The sequence below is a fragment of the Botryllus schlosseri genome, chromosome 13 (assembly GCF_051294905.1).
Source record: "Botryllus schlosseri isolate E-star chromosome 13, Bs_hap1, whole genome shotgun sequence".
In the NCBI taxonomy this organism is placed as follows: domain Eukaryota; kingdom Metazoa; phylum Chordata; class Ascidiacea; order Stolidobranchia; family Styelidae; genus Botryllus; species Botryllus schlosseri.
Window position 1 is genome coordinate 15,915,695 of NC_137248.1, and position 24,637 is coordinate 15,940,331.

At 40.8% G+C, this 24,637-nt stretch overlaps 1 protein-coding gene across 1 annotated transcript; it reads left to right on the top strand.

Annotated features, from left to right (window-relative positions):
- Positions 1-7,435: 7,435 nt before the first annotated feature.
- On the top strand, positions 7,436-24,388 carry LOC145453235 (uncharacterized). Its single transcript, XM_080331218.1, has 7 exons — positions 7,436-7,614; positions 7,693-7,833; positions 8,697-8,836; positions 9,319-9,390; positions 14,256-14,360; positions 23,010-23,114; positions 23,625-24,388. The coding sequence occupies exons 1-7, from the start codon at positions 7,593-7,595 to the stop codon at positions 23,754-23,756; spliced, it is 717 nt and encodes a 238-aa protein (XP_080187344.1). The 5' UTR covers positions 7,436-7,592; the 3' UTR covers positions 23,757-24,388.
- Positions 24,389-24,637: the final 249 nt, after the last annotated feature.

A 24,637-nucleotide genomic window follows, 5' to 3' on the forward strand; every position in this document is an offset into this window, starting at 1 on the left:
AGAGCAGCTCATTGATTTACGAAACGCCCTGCTTTTGACTATATTTTAGGCTACTTACTTGTAAGTGTGCCGCGAGCGTTATTAAATTTTTCCAGTGTGCCACAAGCCGGAACAGTTTGGGAACCACTGATCTAATCCATCACATAGCTCTATGTTATGTAAATCAAGGACAATAGAACCATACTACAAAAAGTTTTATAACATGTTTTTTAAATCACTCACTTGATAAAAGTTCCAATATAAAATTCCTACAAACAACTTAAAACATGGTAGGCTATTGGGATGGTGTGAACGTGAGGTTCACGTTCGCGCTCTGTGTGTGAACCTCGCAAATTTATAGGTTCGCGTTTACAAACGAACCTTGGTAGTTTCTGCACTGTGAACTTTTTCATATATTACAATTTCACTTCATTATAACATCTTAGGTTGAAAATTATTGCATTTCAACTATGGGCCACTATATGCACGGTGATGCCAGCATGAAAAAAACACTAAACGAGCATGTGCATTGACATTCTTAAAAATATTACTTTCGTTGTTACAAAAGTTTGCTCGAATATTCCGTGACTCTCTGCTGTGATCTTGACCCGCAATTACACAACATCAAGAGCGAAATGCGCTACATATATGTATTCAGTGAATGATGCTTATTCAGACAAGCAATGAAATTGATATCGCTGTCGTTGTATGATGTAGCAAATCTAGCAGGCGCAAGGGGACAATCTTGATTTGATATGTTTATTGTACCTTAGAAACCAAATCCGTGAGATTGGAGCGTTGGCTACTGCTGCATAACTTGTTAAAGGGGTAACATCGGTAGCAAGTATGGAAAACCCGTTTATACTCTTCTCAACATCAAAGTGATAATACTCAGACGCCGAATACATTGTCCGGTCTGGCCTGGACCAGTTAAGGCGTAAACTTATATTCCCTTGCAAGCCCTTATTGAAAGTGTTGCCAAAGCGACGGAATATATTGATTTTATGGGATTGTTATATCATTTGATTGCCCCAGTTGATACATTTGGCGAAGTTTAAAACGTCAATATGTACTTCAGCATTGTGGCATCATGTGGCCCGAGTCGTCGCTAGGTATCGTGTATATTAATATACGCTATCACTTTGAAAGGTAGGGTTGGAATTAGCAATATGACGTCACGTAACGTCATTAGGTTCACGTTCGCGTTCACACAGAACATTTCAAAAAGGTTCGTGTTCACAAGATCCTGAACCTTTCAGAGGTTCACACCATCCCTAGTAGGCTACTACATATATATGAGAATTTAGGAAGCTGTCGAAAGCTGTAACAAAGTTGAAGAAGTTACAAAACTGGCACTAGCAATTAGACAATGGCGCACAATGCTAATCCAGTTTGTTGAATTCCATATTATTCCGCTCGCTTACCTCAAACGTATACGGGCCTTTCGATGTGACTCATTTCTTACCCCGTAACACGCAGTTCGTGATGTTTCGTTAACAATGAAGTATTGATTCCAGGCCAACGGATTGAGGTATGCCGAACGTCCAAGGGTACTTTCGAAGGCACGTAAAGCTCGATTTCACAAACATTTTTGCAATGGGATTCGGTGTCATTGTTGTTGGAATAACTCTTACGTGGCAACTTGTGGTGTCTGATATCAGATATATTTTGATTCGTATTTTAAGATTGATGTGATTTGGTCGTAAGTTTATGACACAATTCACAATGTATTGATTTTGAAGACATCCCTGCACTTGCAGCATATCCTGCTGGACGTTTTAAACTAAGGTGTGTTGATTTCATATACTGCATCCACGACTATGCGTGGCATTACTATTGGTTCGCTTAAAGTCGCTGGAAAGCATACAACTTTAAATACTGTGAATAAAATTTAACACGGCGAGAGAATCTTTGTCGGTACGTGAGCTATTTCATTTTTCGAGTACTGTGACAATTTTCTGCAACAGCGATATAAACGTTTATGGGACGAGCGGGAAAAGTTTAAGCTTACCAAATGTATCATATAGGGCCGGGGTTCTCAACCCGCGGCCCGCAGACGTTTCTATTGCGACCCGCGACTTCCTTCATTATTAACGCAATTACTACTGGCGTTATATTGTTACATGTTATTACACCTGGTTGGCTATCTTATCGCACCGTCTCTGTGTCGTAAGATTACTCATTCTCTGATGTGTTCTGTTTTCTTAATATATGCTCGAGGTTAGACTGTCTGTTTTGAATCGGTATTCGGCTGGACTCTGGTTTAAGAGAATCCCAATGCATAGTACACTTTTAAAGACTGTTTCACTCACCGCGAATGGTTTGAACAGAAACCGGAACAATGAACGGCAAATTAAACGTCGAAAACCGGGTCTGTAACTCTGCTTGAAATAATATGCTTTCTCAGATATAAACAGAAAACCGATTTGTCATATTTTTCGAAGAACATGCAGTTACCGTGAGGAAGCGTAGAAGCCTATAATGATACCACGACAGTTTCTTCTGGACTTCTTCCATATTCGAGGCATTGTTAAAATTGTCGACGTCGTTGCACGCGCATCGTTCAAAATTGCTCGAAATATCGCTAAACCCAAGATATCTCCTAGATAAGGTGCATTTCAATAAAACCCGAACATACTATGAGAATATTCGCTGTTTCCGGAACTTAGCAGCAACATCACAACATCACCTGAGAAATTTCGTAGCTAGAGTTGACTGATTCAACCGTGACCAGTAGAGTAACAGCAATGTAAGTCGATGTTTTATCACATATTCTGAAACACGCTGCCGCGTAAAACTACTAAAGCTTAGCATTGGACGGATCCACCGACTCCTCATACAATACATAGCTAATTATCTAAGTGAATTTTATCAGAGTGGACATATTTGCAGAGGAAATGCTGGCAGGGCAACCGTGGGGAGGGGGACCAGCGAAAAACATCAACTTGACCAAGCTGACTTCTGTAACTATATTGGTACAATTTCCAGCCGTGGAACGAAAGAAGAAGGATTGGTTGGTTTACTCGGAAATGACCGCGAACGCCAGACTTCTTCTCATATCACTGACAGCTCAAAGTGATAATGGACTCCGTAACGAAAAAGTAACCGTAATTTGCACTTTCAGAGAGTTCCGTTCTGTGGTAGAAGGGTTTTAAGGTGCATATACCGACTTGGCAACGAATGCAATGCACCCTCCATGAAGAGATCAACTTGCGCCGCTGGAAGATGCATATTCTCATTTTACTATACACGTTATATGTCAGTTCGAGATTTTTTTTGGTATTTCCTGTGTCAGAGGAACACATTACCTTAGTGTACATTTATAGACCCGGGCATGACTTGGTACAGCCTCATCTATAATCGTAAGAAATCTTTCTCAGGCATGCTATGGGGTCGATCAAGTTATACGCATCTTATCGACCGACGTTCTGATGGTCACGTTTCTCCCTATCTCAATTTACACAACAATAGGACGTCCTATACTGGGAAGCTGTCTTTGATGTGGCGCCAGAACTACCCGAACTGGAAAGGCTATACCATCGGGTTCCCCACGGTATCTTCAGACCCGGTTTTGCGACCAGCAAATCGGTTATCAAAAGAAGTCAACGTCCTAAGTACTGCAGACATGTGAGGTGGGGCTAGAAAATGACACGTTTTGTTGTTACTAACTATCATTCAGCTTCTGATGTGAATTGCTTCATGTATGGTTGTATTTTGTTGTAGCCGGCAGTGCATTAACACTGTTCTGTTTATCAAAAGTAATGGATCGCGTCACAAGTACTGGTATGTACCAAGACAGGATATGCTACTCTGCACGCTTTATTGACATAGCTCTAAATTTGCGATGTATAGCTGTGCCATACAGGGAGTTGCAATAGACGATTTGGAGTACTTCAGTCAAGTGATTATTTGCGCATAGCCACGACCGACTGGTTAGCATGCTACTCTCTCCTACGTATGTCGTTAAGGTGGATGTGTCTTCACAAATATTCAATTTAGGGCGGTACACTAGGGATGGTGTGAACGTGAGGTTCACGTTCGCGTTCTGCGTGTGAACCGTGGAAATTTTGAGGTTCGCGTTCACAACAGAACCTTGGTAGGTTCTGCACTGTGAAACTTTTTCACATATTGCAATTTTTACTTCATTTTAACATCGTCGGTTTAAATTTATGGCATTTCAACTGCGGGCCACTCTATGCATGGCACTGTCAGCATAAACAATCAACACTAAACGAGCATGCCGCTTGACAACCGCGAAAATTTTACTTGTCATTGTTACAAAAGTTTGCACGAAATATTCATCCAGCTTTCCGTTTGTGAATATTTTGTGACTCTTTGTTGTGAGCTTGAACCGCAATCACATAACATCAAGAGCAAAATACACTGCATGTAGTCAGCGAATGATTCTTATTCAACCAATCAATGAGATTGAAATCGTTTTCTGGTGTAAAAATCTAGCAGGCGTATGAGGGTCAATCTTCACTTCATATGTATACTGTATCATGAACACCAACTCCGATGCGATTGGGGTGTTGGCTACTGTCATAGGCTATAACTTGTTGATTGGGTATTATCGGTAGCAAGTATAGAAACCCGCTTTACATTCTGCTCAATATCCATGTAGCAATACTCAGACACCAAGACGTCAGTCATAGACCGTTAAGGCGTAAGTTTATATTCCCTGGCAAATCCTCGTCTAAATTGTTGGCAAAGCGACGAGAAGATATTGATTTTATGGAATTATTATATCATTTGACTGCCTCAGTTGATACATTTGGCGACTTTTAAAACGTCAATATGTAGGCTACCTCAGCACTGTGTCATTATGTGGTCCCAGTCGTCGCTGTGTATCGTGTACATGTAGCCTACAATACATTTAAAATGGCAATTACTCAATTGAAAAAAAGGGTTGAAATTAGCAATATGACGTCACGTGACGTCATGAGGTTCACGTTTGCGTTCACACAGAACCTTTCATAGGTTCACACCATCCCTACTCTAAACGTTTGCAAACGATTGATAGGGGGCTCTCGCAGGTGAGTCTGATTCGTACGAAGTATAGGCACTTATTGCCATTTTGCATGGACATTGCATTATACAAAATACCTTTGGTGAAGGCCTACTGGTACTGGCTCAGTCCATAGTAGTATAACTAGATGATGATTGTACAGTGGTTCATAGACTAGAATTCTTGCAGTAGCTTCGCCGCCACGGACGCGTCTAGAACAGTGGTTCTCAACCTTTTTCACCTCGTGGACCGGTAAAATTTCAAAAAATGTCTGGCGGACCGGTGGAGTTTCGAAAATTGAAAGGAAGCCATAATGTAAAGTATGCAACTGTTTTATGCAATTATATGGTGCTGGAGAGTGACATTTATAGGGTTTTTATCGTAATTAATTATCTTCGTGAGGGCATCCATGTGATTTTATGGTAGTGAGTCTACTGTGTCGATGTAAAATTGTCCAGATAAACGTGCTACCGCCGAGAGTCGTTTACAGTGTTTCGCGCCGAAGGCCGAGGGTTTAACCGACCACGCCAACTCGAATAGTAATCTTCTCTTTGACAATATCGAGAGAAGTAGCGTTTCGGAGTCGAACCAAGCACCTTGTCGTGCTACCTTGCTCATTGCCCACTACCACCAGACGCAGGCAAGTCGGGCAACTACGAATACAATGCACCGCACGAAAACACCTTACAGCAGCTATACTGGGCGTCCGGAAATCCGGGCCGAAGAAGCACTTCGTCAGCCCACCCCAAAAACGTTGGTCTTTGGCCCCCACGGGGAGATAAGCCAAACTTCCGGGGGCTTCGCCCCCAGACTCCACAGTTGGGTGGATGTTTTCACCTGTACTTGTGAGCACATTCATTCTACTCAGTGCCAGCAGAGAGTTTATGTAGCTTAATCGCGAAAATTTTCGATCGTTCATGACTGAATCGGTTTTCTCGCTGTGGAATTTTTGGCACGCCTTTCTGAGTCCCATGTTAGCCTAAACATCACTATGTGTTGGTACGTCGTGGCGCGGTAATGACTGACGCCGAAATGCCTATTTTTATAATTCATGCGTATTTCTTGGAGAAGGGCACCTAATAAGCAAGACATTTAGTGAAAAATGTTGGAAAAACTTTCAAAAAAATACGCAATGATTTATGTTCATTTGCAAAATAATTTTGGGCCCCTTTCAAGCTCGGCCCCTCCCCAATTGGGCGGTTTGGGTGCCCCAGCTACGGTCCTGCACGAAACGAATAAATCGAAAACGAATGATCGCACAAACTGCGCTGTTTAGCAATGAGTCAGCTATTATCTGTTCTGTACTTGTCGCTCGCATGTCGTCAAATGACACGTCTCCAACTTCAAGTCAAATCGCACATGTTTCCAGCCTTAATGTAGGGTTACCATATTTTGGAAATCTGAAAATAGGACACCTTTACTGAAGTACTGGAGTTAAATCCGGAAAATTGTAAATTTTTCCCGACTTCGTGGCTACTTGACTAAAAAATAATAAAAACTATCAACTTTCAGGCTAAGCTCCCAAAATAGCCGCCGGAGCGTAACATTAGTGCTGATTTACTGTATCTCGGTCGAATTTTACCCTATATTAAACCAGAATTGTCAAAAAAGAGGACATTTGGGCCTCCTCCGAGGACACTTTCAAAAAAAGAGGACGTATGGTAACCCTACCCTAATGTTACCTCACGAAGTTCTGAATCAGTTTAAAATTTGATGTTTTATTTATTTTATCAATGGACAAGGCTTCAACATTTCATCTTGAAATTTGGGTATAAAATTGTAATATACCTGGCGAACCGGCAGGAATGTCGTCGCGGACCGGCGGTTGAGAACCACTGGTCTAGAATGCATATCCAGAATAATATATTGGCAAGGTCTATTTGGCGATAGATTAATGAGAGACTGCACTGTGACGTTGGCGTTGTAGTCATCTCAGTCATTTGACGTAACAGCTCGACTCAGCTCGAATCATCGCAGCAATACGAATGCTAATATAAAAGAGAGTGAAATTCGTAGCATATGTTTTCACGGAATTCAATATTATACGACCGATTGTATCTACCACAAATTCAACTATGTTCCGATGTTTTCTTGTCAATATATATTCATGATTTGTTATGATCGCTGCGTCTTCATTTACGCCGAGAAGTATATTCTTCAATTTGAGAATTTTACTTAATTTTGAAAATGATCGAAAACCTCGAAATTCATTTATTGCTCCCTTTGAATGTATATAGTGAACCAGCCACACTGCACATTGGTCACCCCACAATAGTACAACAGTGTACGTTGCAAATTCAAATGATAAGGTCTCACATTCTCATTTATTTAAATTGTACTTGAACGCACATAACCGGCCATTGATTCGATTCCACAATCAATCACGAAGTTGGGAAAACGAGACATTCATATTTTTTTCTTATAATTTGCCTGTCATCGAATAACAACGGATAACGTTGCGGATCTCACTTGAGATAGGCGTCTGGTGGAGTGCGGATGTGCCAGAAAGTATATTCGGTAGAGAGTCGGATATTCAAGTTGGTGATTTCATTCATTTCCAGGCGCATGCCAACCCGTCTAACATAACAAATATCGAATTATAATTATGGAAGGTTGTTCTAACTTCGGTAAGTGTATATTCCTCTTGCCAATGTGTTGTGCTGTATGCGATGTACAAGTATATTATAAGCGTCGTGATATTTCAGAATCAACATCATCAGAGGCATTGCAACAGCCGCAGGGAAATGGCCCGTTCGTGGGCGAATCATCACAGCCAACCGACCCGGGTGCAAATGATTTTGCCATGAGTGCCGATATATCCACCAATGTCAATATTGGTAGTACAGGTGGGTTTCTAGATTATGGCTGATATCTAGTGGTAAAGCGCACCGAAGGGACTTCTCGGCAGAATATGTATCCGGCACTGTTCATTACTTGATTTTAAAAGCAAATAAAAAAGAACAGTGAGTAATGAATGGCATAATAAAGAAATATAAGAAGTAATACAAATCATCGTTAATATTATTATGAATGAGAAAACAGGCGTAGTGTCGTTTCCTGTCTTTTATTTAAATGTTGGGTAGGCTATCGCATGGTATTTTGGCCTTTTTACACGATTGGATATGAATTGAAGGAATAATTCTTTTTGGGCGTATAAATGATTGTTAATTGAAATAATGCACTCTGCTAACCGTGGCGTAATCGCATCAGGGTTTGTAGATTGGATAACGTAAAGAAAATCTTTAGTTTGTTGCTTTTGTATGCGAGAATACTCTCAATGTATGCGTTCGATTGTTGCGCGAACAAAATAAGAGTCATAGTGAGGGGAATATGTCCAATATTCAATTCAAAATATGAATTGTAGGTATTTGCCCACCTCCAGAACAGTCATTTTGGAAATTATATTCCGTAGATGTTGAATGGTGGCAAAAATCAAGAAACACTTGAAAAGCATATGTGGTCGTCGGCGATTCAAGAAAGAAGTAATCTTGTATAATTTCGATTCCAAATCATTTTAATTTATAACACAATATAGTCATGTATTTTGCTGGGGTTGATAATTCTCAATTAGGTTGATTCTAGGTTTAGCCATCTTCTGTGATTTCGATGTATTCAAAATAGACAAGTTCAGACAATCAAATATTCGTTAAGCCGAATTGTACCCTTTGCCACCTTGAACGCATAATCATGGAGCCATACCTCTTCGCAGCGCAATCGGCAACTGGACAACCAGAGCCTGCGCCTCAGCAACAATACAACCCTGTGCCTCAACAGCATTACCAGCCGGCACATCAACAATATTTCCAGCCGCCACCGCAGTACACTCCAAATACAACAACCCAGCCTCAGGTAAGCATAGGCTATTATCCGTACAAATCAGATCTGTCGTAGTGGATGTTTCGTTATCGCGATATGATAGCACACAGATTTTTAACATATCGGCCACGGCCCATATACTGGTAGGCTACTTAAGTTTTTTTGCAGTGGGCAACATAGATTTACTGGTATGATTGGTTTACAACCAGATGAAGGTGCCTCTGTATTCCCGTTTTTAACAATCAACTTACAAAATAGACTCGTGAGTAGGACTTTGCGACGGTGCTCACATTTTTGGTAATGCGTAGGTCTATGTGCGAATGTGTTGACCATCTTGTAGTGGTCATTTCGCCACATATGTGGGCCACTGATCATATTCTGATCGGGAATTGAGCCACGACCATTAAAAAGGTTAGGAACGACTGACCTAGTACATTTATAGTCATCATGCGCATGCCTAAAAAACGGCATGATGGCGTCAATCGTTTGCGTTACTCCTTTTTTCTTAACGACAGATTCCGGAATTTTCGGTTCCACACGATCCCAGTAGAGTAGAGAATCAAAAACCGTTTCCTGCTCAACAACAGGTAACTGTTTTTATGTTCAAGTGACTTATTAGAAAATAACTTTAAATACGATTAACGGAATAACACCACATTATTCGATTGAATGAAACGGTAATTACGGAGAATGCGACATGACAATGTATCCTCATGCAGACCTATATATATAAGGCACAGCAGGTGCGGTGGTTTAGTGCCCGAACGCGATTGTGATATTTGTGCTCGATTTGCGCCCGATTCGATCCCGTGAACTCGTGTTCGATACTAGATACGGGAGTGTCATGAGGATGACCTTATGCATCATTGGCCAACCAAATGTATGAACGACACTCTTTAATGTTGCCAATCGCCATTATGGATTTAACATATAAACAAGCAATCAGGATACCATGCAGTGGTGGGCAGGGGCGAGTACTACGGAGTATCGAAGTAGGTTTTACCTTTGTTAATATAGAAAGTCAGATTAAGGTTGTGGCCTTTTGTAATCTATCACGTCTGTGCATTTGAGGTTTTAGTGCGTCTTTTACGGCCTTACTTCTGAGAAGAAGGTGCGTTAGAGGTTACGCATCTTTTCTTTCTTTTCCCTTTTTCTATTCAGTTCCTTTCACCTTTTATTTCCATTTCCGTTGTTCCGTTTTCCGCTTTCTACTGTTCGTTTTACATATTTCCTGTTTGGATGTGTTCAGGCTGCTGCCTCGGAAACAGGAATTTGATCATTTTATTTTGCGCTCTTTTCTCTGTTTCTGGCTCTGGAATATCCTTCTCGCAGAACGGGCAGGAAGGAGTCCAGTGTCTTTTCTTCCTTTATTTCCTGAATCACACTGCAGCACGTGAATACTTGCCCGCATACTGTTTTGTCTCCATTCTTCGGTTCTTTCCCCATATAAATTATGAGCCCTTTTTCGTCACAGTGTAGTGCTTCGTTTTATGGTTTAGGCACCCTTTTATTATCCCATCTTTCTTTACTGCTATCGATCTTTTGCATCCCATACATAAGAAGATTTGTATCTTTGTATCTCTTCCATCTGCACATGGAAGCTTTGATTTGCCATTTAATTTAACCGAGTCTTCGAAGCCGTTATGTATAATAATCTATCACGTCTGGAGTCGTGCCGCAAATCAGTAGCACTATAAACATGAGTAACTGCTACATATATAAATTGGTGTTTGGTTCGTGAACTAACACTTAGGATGGCTGTCAGATTCTTATAGATATGTAGAAGCCTTATCAAGTTGGAGCATAAAATTCAAATTCAATGTCGGCGTTTTCGTGGAATTAACATGAGATGGAGCGACTCATTTCATTTCATGTTAGATTCCATGTTTATTTTTTACAGTGTAGTTGTATGTCATGCCACAGTGCACGAGACTATTTCTACAGAAACAGTTTACAGTACTACCGCATACATGCGGTAAACGGTAGGCTTACCACACGTCCTCTTTTAAGAGGATTTGTCCTCTTTTTTGACTTTTTTGAAAGTGTCCTCGGAGGACGCCCTTTTGTCCTCTTTTTTTGAGATTTTGTCCTCTTTTTTGAAAATTTAGGTCAGATTTAGAGCAAATTGCGAGTGATATGCCGCAAATTATCACAGAAGTGACGCTCCGGCGGGTATCTCGGAGCGAAAAACGGTGATTTTAGCTTTTAGCGAAAAGATGACCGTTTTTTTTCAGTCAACCGCTCGAAAAGTGGGAAAAATTCACCGGTTTTTGAGAATTCTACTCCAGTTGCGCAAGTTGCAAATTTCTGGAAAAGTGTCCTCTCTTTAGATTTCCAAAATATGGTAAGCCTAGTAAACGGGTAAATGGTCATCTGCATCAAACCAGAGATCGATAAGAAAAAAGTTAAAATGATGTGACGCGATGGATATATTGGAAGTATTTCCACAGCAGGTCATCTTTTCGCGCTCAGATCTCAAAATACCGTTTTTTTCTCCACATTGCCAGGTGGATGACTAAAACAAAAAAAAAAGGTCATCTTTTCGCTCAGAGCCAAAATCGCCGTTTTTCGCTCCGAGATACCCGCCGGAGCGGCATATCACTCGCAATTTGCTCTAAATCTGACCTACATTTTCAAACAAGAGGACAAAAACTCAAAAAAGAGGACAAAAGGGCGTCCTCCGAGGACACTTTCAAAAAAGTAAAAAAAGAGGACAAATCCTCTTAAAAGAGGTAAGCCTACACTATACGAATGACGATTTAGCCCATTGACGCCAGCGTGTAGCCTACTTGGCCAAGAGGAGTGGGAATAGATAACAGATTCACAATGTATTTAAAGTTCATGCAATGTAATGCTCTGTTTTCTTGAAATGGACTTATGCCATAGTAAAACCGTAATACTATTGCGAAAGTTACATCGAAATATACCGATGAGGTACCTTTAAATGCCTTGCATTACGTCATTCTTACATTGGCAGTCACGTTAAAATCAAATGCCAAATCTCTAGCATTCAGCGAACATGAGAGAGCAGTATCGACACACACGAATTTTCCACCTCCGGCTATTTTATAGGCTTACGTGAATCCTGTAAGATAAATCCATTACACCGTTAAGCCCAATTTACATCAATATAATCAGGGGTAGACTTGCGAATTATAAACCGATGTTGTTTCTCACGTAGCAGAAATGACATAAAGAGCCTTGATCAAACCATATCGGAATCTGCGGTAGCCTATGTGATATTCAGATATCAATGTGACAAAACAGCAAATTGTCTCGTTCCGCTTTATCCATCAACGGAGCGACACGCTATCATTTTAGTAATTGATCTCGCGTCGTCTAGGCCCGTGCTAGTTAATCTTGCTAACGAGGACTCTTTTATAATTAGCAACATGAGGTAATAGTCCCCGGTATTCGTGACTTGTAAATTGATTCCACAATCCAAATATCTTGTTTGACCTTAGCACATGTGAACAGCTGATCGCCATGTCCTAGAATTTTCCAAATGTCTAATAGTGTCCATTCAATCGAAATTTTAATTCAATAGGCCTATTTAGTTCAAAATACGAACGACGGGCGAACGACCCTCTGGCCTACATACGAAACATGTGACGCCGTAGTTTTACATATTGGAAATCACGTTCCAAATGATCTCGACCGCCTTCATTGTAATTCTTATAGATGCACAATTGCACATCCAGTGTAATTAACAACAGTGGTTCCGAGAAGGAAAGCTTTCAAAAACCAAAAAACATGATGGTATTACAACAAACCTTATGTGACTCAGGGTGGAGCCCAATTCTTCTCCTCAACAAAGTAATGCTTAAATGCGTATCTCCACTCAACTAAGTATCGATCGATACTCAGCGTTGAGTGCGCGCCAATTCTCGCTACTCAGTTAAGTATCGATTTCCAGACGGCATTTTCCGAAAGTGCGTTGCCAGATTTTTTTAGCCTTGACCCAGACACGCGTGGACGATTTTGTCATGACAGCGAGACGCTTTCCTCGTTATTTCGTCACAGAGCCTACTACGTAGACGTCGATCTCACTGATTTATCTCATCCAGACCCTTCCAAGATGACCCAATAGAAATAATAGTAATCCTTGAAGATACCCAGAACATACCTTTGCCCCACAGAAGTACATTTGCAAGATGCTACAAACCCATTCGAAATTTATAAAGATAAGTTTCAGAGCATGCGACAACGTAAGTGCAGGCCTCAAAAAACAAAAGAATGCATGAATATCGTGTAAATAAATTGAAAATGGACATTTCTTCGTGGTTTCTTTCCAATTGAAGCTCCTCTATGCACGATTCACTTGGCTCCTACACGATTAAACTTTGCCATATCCATCCTACATTTTCTCCCTGATATATTCAGCATTTCTTGTTTCCAAGAGCTTATTGCTGCTCTGTTGGCGAGAGTCTCGTCTGCATATTGACAAGCCTGAAGGTATAGGGGCACCATCTCAACACTGATATCGCCAAGATTTCTATCAGCTCAGGTTCAAGATAAGATGCTGCATCTACTCAATTGTGGGAGGAGCATTCATAAAGTACCGGCAGCGAGAAATTCAATAGCTAGCAGCGGCAAAAAATTCGTCGGTTTTGCTTGACCACTGCCTTTTGTCGCCATTTCTGCACCTATAGATTTTAAAAGGCAGCACTCATTCACTTAACGGAACTTGACGCTGGCGCATTTGAGAGAGTAGAAGTTACCATTCCGGTATACCGAGATGCCGTACGACAATAAGTCGAAAGGGTACAGAAGAGAATTACAAATACAACTATAAACACAAAATCCACCCAAGCGCCACCGATTTCATTTGCTCAGCAGAAACTCACATCATGAAATAGTGGCGATTACCTATACGACAATGCCGGTACTCCGGTATTTTGCGGGTGTTGCTTGCAGTTGGCTGCTGAAAATTGACACTTAAGTCTGGTGGTGTGCTGTCTTAGATTTGAGTGCCGATTCGAACGCATTTGAGTGTGAGTATACTTTTTGGCGTGAGTTGAGTAATGAAATCATTGCTGAGTAGAGAATCGCTACTCAGCAGAGAAATTGGGCTCCGCCCTCAGAACAACATATTAGAATTTTAATTTCACGAGACATTTCTTGCTGTTCTTTAGTGTTACTTCTGTTATGCGCGGTTCAGTTGAGATTTCTACAAGGAAAACTCCCGTTAGAACCACCAAATCCATTTGAATGTTGGCTTTATCATGAATTTAATGCGATCTCGTTATTTACTAGATATATTTGGCTTAGTTATAAAGTTGAATTTCGTCACAATTTTCTTTGAAAACTCCTATTAGCTTTCAAACATTACTGGTCTAGAATCACTGATATAGAATACATGATTAGGCACTGTCGACTCTCGTTGGGTTACTTTCCGTTATTATATATCATATAACAAGGACTAAAATCATAGCGGTTCGATTTTATTCAGTATGCAGTTCACACGACGCAGCCTGGCGCATATCCAACGATGTACCAACCTCCAGTGCAACCAAGTATTCAGCAGAACACTTACATCGGTTGCGGCGGAGTACAGGTGGGCGAGATCAGTGTAGATTCGATGCATGCGAATTACATACAATACCTTATACCGCATCTTTGAGTATAATTATCAGTAGGAATTGATTGTCATATCATAATTTCGACCCGAGGAATCAACCCACCAACACGATATGAGAAGGAAATGATTTTCTTTCCGAAATGAATTTCAGTAACTTGACTTCAATATGGCCTGGGGACATCAGCTTTGAGTAACGCTCTCGATACATTCATTCGGATATTTTCAGAACAACAACCTCTCTATTGAATAGCTAGTTTAAGTGAATATGCACCTGAATCGTTTTCGAAATCATTAATCGAGAATCGCACATTGATTACGAAATAAAGGATATGTATTTTAAAGGATTTGGATATTCTATCCGGATGCAGAGCTGATAAAACTTACGCTACTGAGGGAGATTTTTGCCGCGGCGCATCAGACCGATAACGTGATAAGCGCAACATTGCCTAATTTTCACAATTAACAATAATAATATTAATACTGATGGCAATGCCAAAAAACACGAACACACAATGCACATGTAAAAGTCCTTGATTTTCCAAATAGCGTAAGGATTCATCATGAGCGGAGATACACGTAAAATGATTGTTAATACTCTGGCAATATACTCTGCACCTTTGCGGCATTGTCACTCAGCTCATATAAAGCCGGGAGAACATACAGCCCACACCAGGGGTCGGCTTCTCCCGATCAGTGGGCCCGCTGCATCCCACTAAAATGACTAGATTATTTGGTCTGGGCCAAGTGTCAGCCCGCAATTCAGCCGGTGTGTTTGTTCTGCTGTGGCCACACTTATAAAATTAAACACGCCTATAAATCGTTTTATGAAAGCTGTAAGATCACGGCCGATGTGAGTGTGTTCTTCAAACTTGGGAGTAACAAATTTTGCATCTAGAACTGCTAATGTACTAACATACATGACAGTTCATTAATGTTTGACATAGAAGGATATTAACTTAACTTAGTCCACTCAAGTTTTTATTCCGGTGACGTGTTTGTTCCTTACATCACATCGTCCCGACATTGTGTAAATTATACCTCTGGCATAACATATGTCTAATGTGCTGGACCTGATTCTTATAAGTCGTTGTCAGCGATTATACGAAGCGATGTGAACGTATCGATAAATTATACAATGTATTGATTCAATGAACTCGCTATAACATGACCTAACTTATTTGGAATCGATCGGTTTCGTTCTTATCGAGGGTATAGCATCCTATCACATTTAACCGATATTATTTATCGCGAAACATCGAAATGAGTAATGCAACTTTCTACACTCGTTGCCTGAGCTCAATAAGCCCGGACCTAGTCGAGTATACTTTCAAAAATCACGTCATAAGAGCGGCTGGACCTGGTATAATTACGTCCAGAATGTCTTCATCAGAAAATATTGTATATTTCGTCACCATAGCTGACCAATGCATAACTTGCATCACTATACTATATCACCGTTTGCTGAAGTGTGCACATCGACTGTGGTTGGATCATAGTTGGCGAGATCTTTTCTAGATAAATATTTCCACCCGCTTCATATTTCATGATACGATTGTTCATATAAAACAGTGGTCGGGAACCTTTTTTTGTCCGAAGAGCCATATTGGCCCTATTTTTTCCATCCCAACTCCCAAAGAGCCATACATGCCCATCAACTGTTACGTCACAATTGTAAATTCATGATGTCATGGTAGCACCAATTCGAACTCACATACGGGATTCCTCGTGTGCGCCATATTTTATCTGTGAAAACTGATATATATTGTTCGAAAATATAGCTCGAAACGAGAGGGTAAGGCACTGACGGGACAAGCCTCACCATTGATAACGCAATCCATCGTAAGTGGCTTGGAATTTATTATAACTGACAATAATCGAATGTGAATGTCACAATGATTCGGAAAATCTTAATACTCACCGACTTCTCAATTCTCAAAGTATTCGGTGGTAACATAACGTTGCGCTACACGCCTATACATTTTATCGCCAGTACTACACAACGCTTTACTTATCAATCAAGAACGTGGATAGTTATGGCGTTGTTTGTAATTCAAGTTTGTAATTATGAATTTCACGTCCACAACAGTTCATTTCGCGTCGTAGATCAGGAAGACAATGTGTATCTGAAAACTGCATTTTGAAATGGGCGTCGCCATGTATGCTATCCTCTTTGATTATTCAACGTATCGCACAATTAAAGATTTCGGGTCGGGTACATAGAATTCGCGAGTGATATTGGCCGCCGGCGTGACAGTAATTTAAATTTGAGGATTTCGAAGAGGTGGTCCGAGCTCCTAAACCTGAAGACGGCATTGTCTTTACCTCTCAAAGACATGTTTATACTGCCACGAGACTAAATATTCTGGTCGTGATGAAAATTTATCAACAAGTCGCTGCAATATTGATCAGTTCAGTACAAAAATAAATATTTGGCAAAGAGCCATGTCTTATTCCCAAAAAAGCCATATATGGCTCTCGAGCCATAGGTTCCCGATCACTGATATAGAATGTTCTTTCCTATTATCTATGATAGTTACTGACGATTACCCCTGGCGAGTGTCAACTGAAAAGATTCGGGTATATTTCAACATGAATAATTAATATATTATACTCGGACACCTTCCGGTATGTTCATTACAAACATTATGCTTTGAGAATTGCATTGTAAACTATACAACACTGTGTGTTTTGAACGGAAGAAAATACCAACGCCGCTGTTTATGACTATGATTGTGGCAACAAGGTACCAATGCCAATTGACAATTATGTTGCAACAATCGGTCAAGAAAACCATTTAGGAAACCCGCGAGCTCACATTTGCAAGTGCTGTTCTGCCATTCTAATATCATTTGCTACGTCGCGCTTCCCCGTATTCATAACTGTGGAACTATATGGTCAAGATATGTTGTAACAAACGCTATCTCATTGGAATTAACTATGGTGTTGAACTATTGAAAGAAAATTACAAAGGGACGATCAGGACCAGTAGATGACTGCGTGGTCCTATAGTAGGCTTACCATATTTTGGAAATCTAAAAAGATGACACTTTTTCAGAAATTTGAGACTTGCAAAACCGGAGAAGAATTCTCAAAAACCGGTGAATTTTTCCCACTTCGTGATCGGTTGACTAAAAAAAAGTCATCTTTCCGCCCAGAGCTAAAGTCACATTTTTTCACTCCGAAATATCCGCCGGAGCGTCACTTCTGTGCTTATTTACGGCGTATCACTCGCAATTTGCTCTAAATCTGACCTAAAATTTCGAAAACGAGGACAAAATCTCAAAAAAGAGGACAAAAGGGCGTCCTCCGAGGACACTTTCAAAAAAGTCAAAAAAGAGGACAAATCCTCTTAAAAGAGGACGTATGGTAACCCTATCCTATAGCAGCATATAGACTTCAAGTCCACGCAATGGTATGTGAGCTATACCATGAGGAATATTCTGCAACAATCCGTACCTCGCGACTTGGTCGATACAAAGTCTTCGATGAGAATTTGAACTATACTCTTTAAATTGCCTGGTATCATTGACGTGCGGTCAGGGCAGGCAAGTCTAAAATACAGCGCGAAAGGAGAGGTGAGCAAAGGTGAGGAACGGGCGGGTCATGCCACACCTGCGACATTGCAATTTATCATAAACAGCTCGGAATTCGTAATACCTGTTATCAATAAAATGTTATTGTCGCACCGATTCCGAAAATCCGAATATTAACGATCGTAGAGCATTGGAACCCCCTCAAAATCGCAAAGGAATGTGAAATTATGCTTTATCACGTACCATAGCAGTGAAGGGAAACAATAGTCAGGTGAGTCACAACCGAATCTGCTGCACTCCCTATTCGCTAACAATCGGACAATCGTGGCACTGTGAAACACTCTATCGATTTCGGAAACCGAGCCGACACTGCTGTTTGAATTGTATAGTAGCGACGGCCGAGGCGTAATGCGGCGCAAATACATTCCGTTACTGTTGTAGCTGTTATGTATTTCCTTCCAATCAATACCCACCCGAAATTGTGATATGTGATATCCACTTATATCGCCTGCGTTTGCGTTGTTTGTGGCCTTTACGGTGCTTTCAATTGCAATAGTCATTTACACCAGTTGGATATGCCCTGCTATATGATTCCTTATCTGCTGACTTGTAGCACGGTCCACTTTTGTAGGCTTTTGTAAGACACTGCTTATACGCGGATCGGGTGGCGAGAAGTGCCTGGATAGCTTGCGTCTTAAGATGGCGAATGTGATACGAAACAAGTCGCCAATGCGATTAGCTAACCTTTCAGTTTGTTATTCTAAGGAAATCTGCATCCCCAATCATGGATATAATCCTGATTTTCCACCGTCTTAATGATGTTTTCAACCATTTTAGTTTGATGCTAGTGAGTGACACATTTAGTTTTGCTGATACTGCGTCCGTTTCAATCTTGCAAAAATGACATTGGACGAGCAAAGGACTATAGAAAATCGAAATTACCACCACGAATAAAATATTTTTTGGTTTTCTTTCCATCCTTTCCGGTGAGCAATCTGTATTAGTTCGATTAAAACAACTGAATATTTCACTTGACGAAAGAATGAAATATATATTGTGGAATGTAGAATGGTACCGGCTAACAGGGTGCAGAGAAAATGCTCTCGCCGACCCACTCTCTTTTGCTGATGTTGTTATTCACACCCTAGAGTATCTTTATGAGGTATATTACTCGTGAATGGGGGCAGGTGGGGTGGGGGTGGGTGGGTGGGATCGGTGCCTCACTAGCCATGAGCCTCACCGCACGTCACTGCCCGTCATGTAGCATATGCCTGTCAGGAACGCCTAATATTGTGTCTAATAAACGATCAGTGTCTATGAGAGGGCTGCCTCACCTTCTTTGATCAATGCTCATAGACCCCAAAATATGAACGTAATAATAAAAGCGCTGTTCAATGCTCATGCTCAATACTAATTTATTCCTTTACCAATGTGGATTTATTGGCATCAAGCTGACCCACGCACATCCCGTGCTTTTAAAACCAAATATGTGGTACGGCATACTAATCTAAGACTGGTACTAAGACGCATAGGTTACGGCGAAGCCAGATTTTATAGCTGTCAATTCACCGTGTAATATTGCATCTTAATGACAATTCCAATATTATTTGAGCCATTATAAATGAATGACTTAAATTGTGACCTGATCACGTGGAAAGAGATCTTAGTTAGACCAGTGCTTCGCCCTTGGGGCGTCCTGGGCGCCCCTGGGGGCGTTCGCGAACGTGAAGGGGTCGCTGGCGATGAAATGGTCGATTGGGAGGCGCTGGCCATAAATCTGGGTGGCAGGGGGGGGCGATGAGAGCAAATGGAGACGGTTTAGGCTTAAAAGGAAACTGCTTCATAGTGTTGAAACGGTTGATGAATAAAGCAGCTAAATATGCAGTAAAAATGCAATATCGATTCACTCAGGGCAATTTCGGGTCGTCCGTCTCTATTTAATCAGCTGCATGCCGGAAAAGTCCATTGTTACTTGACAATGTTGATCCTACTCATCAAGGGACTAATTTAGCAGTCGGCAGAGTCCCCGGAAAGCCTGGTTCATTTTCTGCTGTGAGAACTACAACGTATTTGAGCATTTATTGCCTACTACAATGTGTGATGGCTTTTTGATAGAAACCGTCTTGTGTGATTTTAATCTCTGCTTCAAACTATTGTGAATGATCCACAGTGCTGCGACCGAGGCCATCGACGCGACGTTCTTGTTGCGAGAAGCGATATCCTTTCTAGTCCTACTTGACGGGCATATTCTCCCAAATTTATGAGTAGAATATTTCCGTTCTGGGTAATTATAAAACCTGATAAAGACGAAAACGGGGTTGTGCGGATTCAGTGATAAGCAATGTTCCCCTGCGCACAGAAAATCTAAGCTGCGCAAAAAAAATCCGAAGTGATGTTTTTTAGTCGTTGCGCACTGTTGTCCAAGGGGCCGCGCAGGCGCGCAGACTCGTGAAAAAATAGAGGGAACATTGCCCGGGGCTAATAGTGTTATCGCTGAAGGGGGCCCAAAATTATTTCGTGAATTAACATAAATCATGATGTATTTTTCGCGCCATGAGCGATTTATTTTTTCAAATATCTTGATTATTGCGTACCCTTTCCCTAATAAAAATACGCATGATTTATAGAAATGGGCACTTGGGCATCGGCCATTACCGCGCCACGACGCACCAAGACATATGAAGTTATAGGCTGTGTATCATACAACTCCGACATATGTGCCAGAACGATCAGCAGCGTGAGAACCTTGGCCGAAAAGGACTGCCCTTGTGCTAACCGAAAACTTCGATATGTATACAATTATACATATATGTTTAATTGTCCATAGGCGCCTAACGGCTGGCGCTAAATGTTCCTGTCCTGGCGATCCGAGTCCCACAACAAAACAAATGCCATAGCGAGGGAACATTATTTGCCAGTAAAGAAATACCAATTTGAAATCGTGTACGTCTTATAGGTTAGAACGGTTGGGCGATTTCAATATCTTTTGACATAGCAGATAGGAGGTCACGAAATAGCATCATGTATCGAAGTCATTATATCCAAATTGATAACAATATATATGCAATTCTTGATCATATTGACCGATTCAATCATGAATTATTTAAATTATTCGCGATTCGCGCGTTTAGACGAAATAACCATGTACGGGCACGTAATGTCGATGTTAAGTACCGGAAAAAGGCGCAGAGGCCGAGGAGCATCTGGTGGGCGAAGCCCCCCAGAGGTTCGGTTTATAACCCTATGGGGGCCTGGTTTCGCACTGTTGTCCAAGGGCCTGAGCAGTGAGTTGGCGTGTTTGCGCAGAGTCGTGAAAAATTAGAGGGAGCATTGGTGATAAGCCAGTGATATTTCACTGAAATTTTGCGAGAAGTGAACTGCTGCTATTATTATCAAGCTCGCATGAGCTACCGGCCCAGCTTATTTACCCGATTTTGACGAAGAAGCATTAATCAATCATCTTAGAAAACTGCACAAGGAGATAGTGGTTTGATTCCGGGATATATTCCTATTACAAATTCCTTACCTGATTATCAAGACATTCTGTAAAGTTTCCGAGCATGAAACGATTGAGGAGCTGATTACATTGTAGAGTAGGTAGAACAATTTTGAGTTCAAACTGAAATTCAATATCTCGCATCAATCGTCCTGGATACACAATTAAATCAAATAAAAATACTGTCACTAGAATATGGTTGACTTTTTTTGTCGTTTCCCTTCCCCGCTCACATTTGATGGAAAGTGTCTTCAGTATCGTGGCAAGGTTTCTGACTCACCGCAGACTACGACTTGACAGAACGGTACGCGGAGACTGGAGATTTCAGAATGAGATTGCTCTTATCTAAGATTACCATACGTCCTCTTTTAAGAGGACTTGTCCTCTTTTTTCACTTTTTTCAAAGTGTCCTCGGAGGACGCCCAAATGTCCACTTTTTGGAAAATTTTGGTTAAATGTGTATGAAAATTGGACTGAGATATAAGAAATCAGCATCTAAGTAACGGTCTGGCGGGTCTTTCGGGAGATGAGACAGAAAGACGACCTTTTTTTAAGTCAAAACCACTAAAATCTAATAAAAAGTAGGTAAATTTGGTGTCCAACGAAAGTAATGACCTTTTTTAGTCAACCAACTACAAACTACAAACAATTTTTCCGGATTTTACTCCGGTATTGTGAGTCTGAAAATTTTGAAAAAGTGTCCTCTTTTCAGATTTATAAAATATGGTCCTCCTATCTTATCAAAACTCAAACCCAATATGACGACGATGATGATAATAATGATACACCAGCTTGATCCGTCTTGGTATTAGCTGAAATAAATGCAAAACAACATTCATTTGGTTTAAGCGTGATGAGCGGGTGGGGGGGGGGGGGGCGCTGGGACTTTATTCATTGTTCAAGGGGGCGATGGCTCGAAGACGTTTAGAAAACACTGAGTTAGACGCATCATAGACAAATAGTAAACAGTATTCTGAGGGATTAAGCCTCTCGTAAACAACTTATAACCTCTAAGTTAACCCGCTACTTATTTCGGTCGTTACCGAATTCGTGAACTCGTGTCATATATTGCTATGACGAATCTAACCTTTTCATATGTATTACTACTGATTACTACTGATATTACTACGTTGTACGTGGAGCGCCAGACAGTTAGGGGTGATAAGCGCTACCACAGATTTTTTACTATCTTCAATAATATTTGCATCATAATGACACTTCCGTTATTATTTGGGCCATTATAGATTGATTTCTTAAATTGGGGCCTGATCACGTGGAATAATATCTTAGTAAGACAAATGGAAAGAATTGGATTTACGAAACTAATAAATATTTTTCTCATAAATCCCTTAATGCCCCTTCGTGAAGACTCAGGGGTTCGTTGCTTGAGGAAAGCCTGAGCAAATACGAGTAAGATGAGATATGGTTTTAATACTATCCACTAACTTCAACACGTGTCTGAAACTATGGGCTTTAACTTTTAGCAGTAGCTTATAAGAGTTCATAAAAAAACAGTGAAATTTGACTTTCGCCACATCCAGTATCCTTGTTGCCGCATAAATAAGTATATGCATTTATGGTGTCTTCATTTTTCAGGCTCCGCCTGCATTGTATGTGCCGGATGAAATGGGATTCTCAATCTTCACCACATGCTGCTGCTGCTGGATTCTTGGTATAATCGCAATGATTTTTGCGAGCCAGGTATACAAATGTGCATGCATCACATTTTAAATTATTCCGCGTAATACTTCATGTCGTAGCCCGTGAACTTGGTAGCACAGTCCAAACATAATGGAAATTTTTTATTATTATCAATGAAAAATGAGTAGAAGGGCGTCTCATGTCTAAAGGATCATTTGGCGCCTCGATCTGAGGTAGGTTACCGCTAGGGTATATTCATATTATGTGACGAAAATAACATACTACTAATCTGCATAATAGACAATATAAACATGTTTCATATAACTTTCTATATCCCCCAATCTAAATTACCCAACTACATATTGTAGTTTTTCTTGATGGGAAAGTAGGTTGGTACATCGAAAATCATATTATACGCCCGTATGTGATGGTATTTACTGCAATAGGTTCTGAGCACGGAGAAGTGCTGCGTAATTATACATATATGTAATTACTTTTTCTTTTATTCTTAATGCCTGGAGCTATATTGTGAACGATGCTTCGTAGAACAATGGAGTTCTGGTTTTGCAGGCGAACGGATTGAGGCACGTCGATCCTGAAAGAGCACTTTCGAAAGCAAAAACAGCGAGAGCTCTCAACATATCGGCGTTAGTCTGCGGCGTCATTGTCGTCGTAGTAGTTGTTGCATTGCGATTTGCTTGACAACGTCCTCGAAATCTTACTTGATAATGCGAACCCGGGACAGGTCATCAACCGCGGCATAGAGAGGAAATTACCGCAATTTAACACAGAAAAGCCAACCGAGCCTACCAAACGAGAAACCGAAGATGTTTATATCCATCTACCTCGGACTGGTCCTATTTCCACCAGCTTCGAAAAGCAAATTATTTTTGCGTGGTCGTTTCTAAAATTGAGTTTCTTGTAGTATTTAGGAATATCTCCAGTTCTTGCGATTTTGAACCACCCGCTATAAAGACGCATCGGGATGAGTTACCGGTGCGATCAAACGAAGATATAAATATAACATCTAGAGTGGTCAGAGTCATTCCTTCTGTATCTGCCATAGAAGGATTCGAATCCTGACTCGACTTGACCCGAGCACCTACCGTCAAATGTCATTAGTTGACTTGGTCTCGGGGTTACCCGTAACTCAGAGTTAAGTTTACGATGCAATATAAAGGTCATTGAATACTCTACTTCCATAGGCGGTGTCTTATAAAAAACTTTTAACGGCAAGTTCATATTTATTGACTCGAAAAACTTTTCGCGTGCCTCTTATCAACGAGCAACCGACACGATAAAATATGCAGAACAGAGATGGATTCAAAACCAAATGGCTATTTGTGACGCAATAATGAAAATTTATAAATAACATGAAGGAGAATTCAGCCATAGCAACAATGCAGCGTACATAGCAACAGGCAACTTGAAATAGTAGTGCGGCTAAGGAACAAAATTAGAATACAATGAGACAATGCAGCAACACAGTAGAAAAATCGAACAAGAACACGGACGAACAACAGCGAAGCAACGACAGCTAGAGGGAGATTTTAGGATTATACAAAAAAAATTTCTGGGGGACA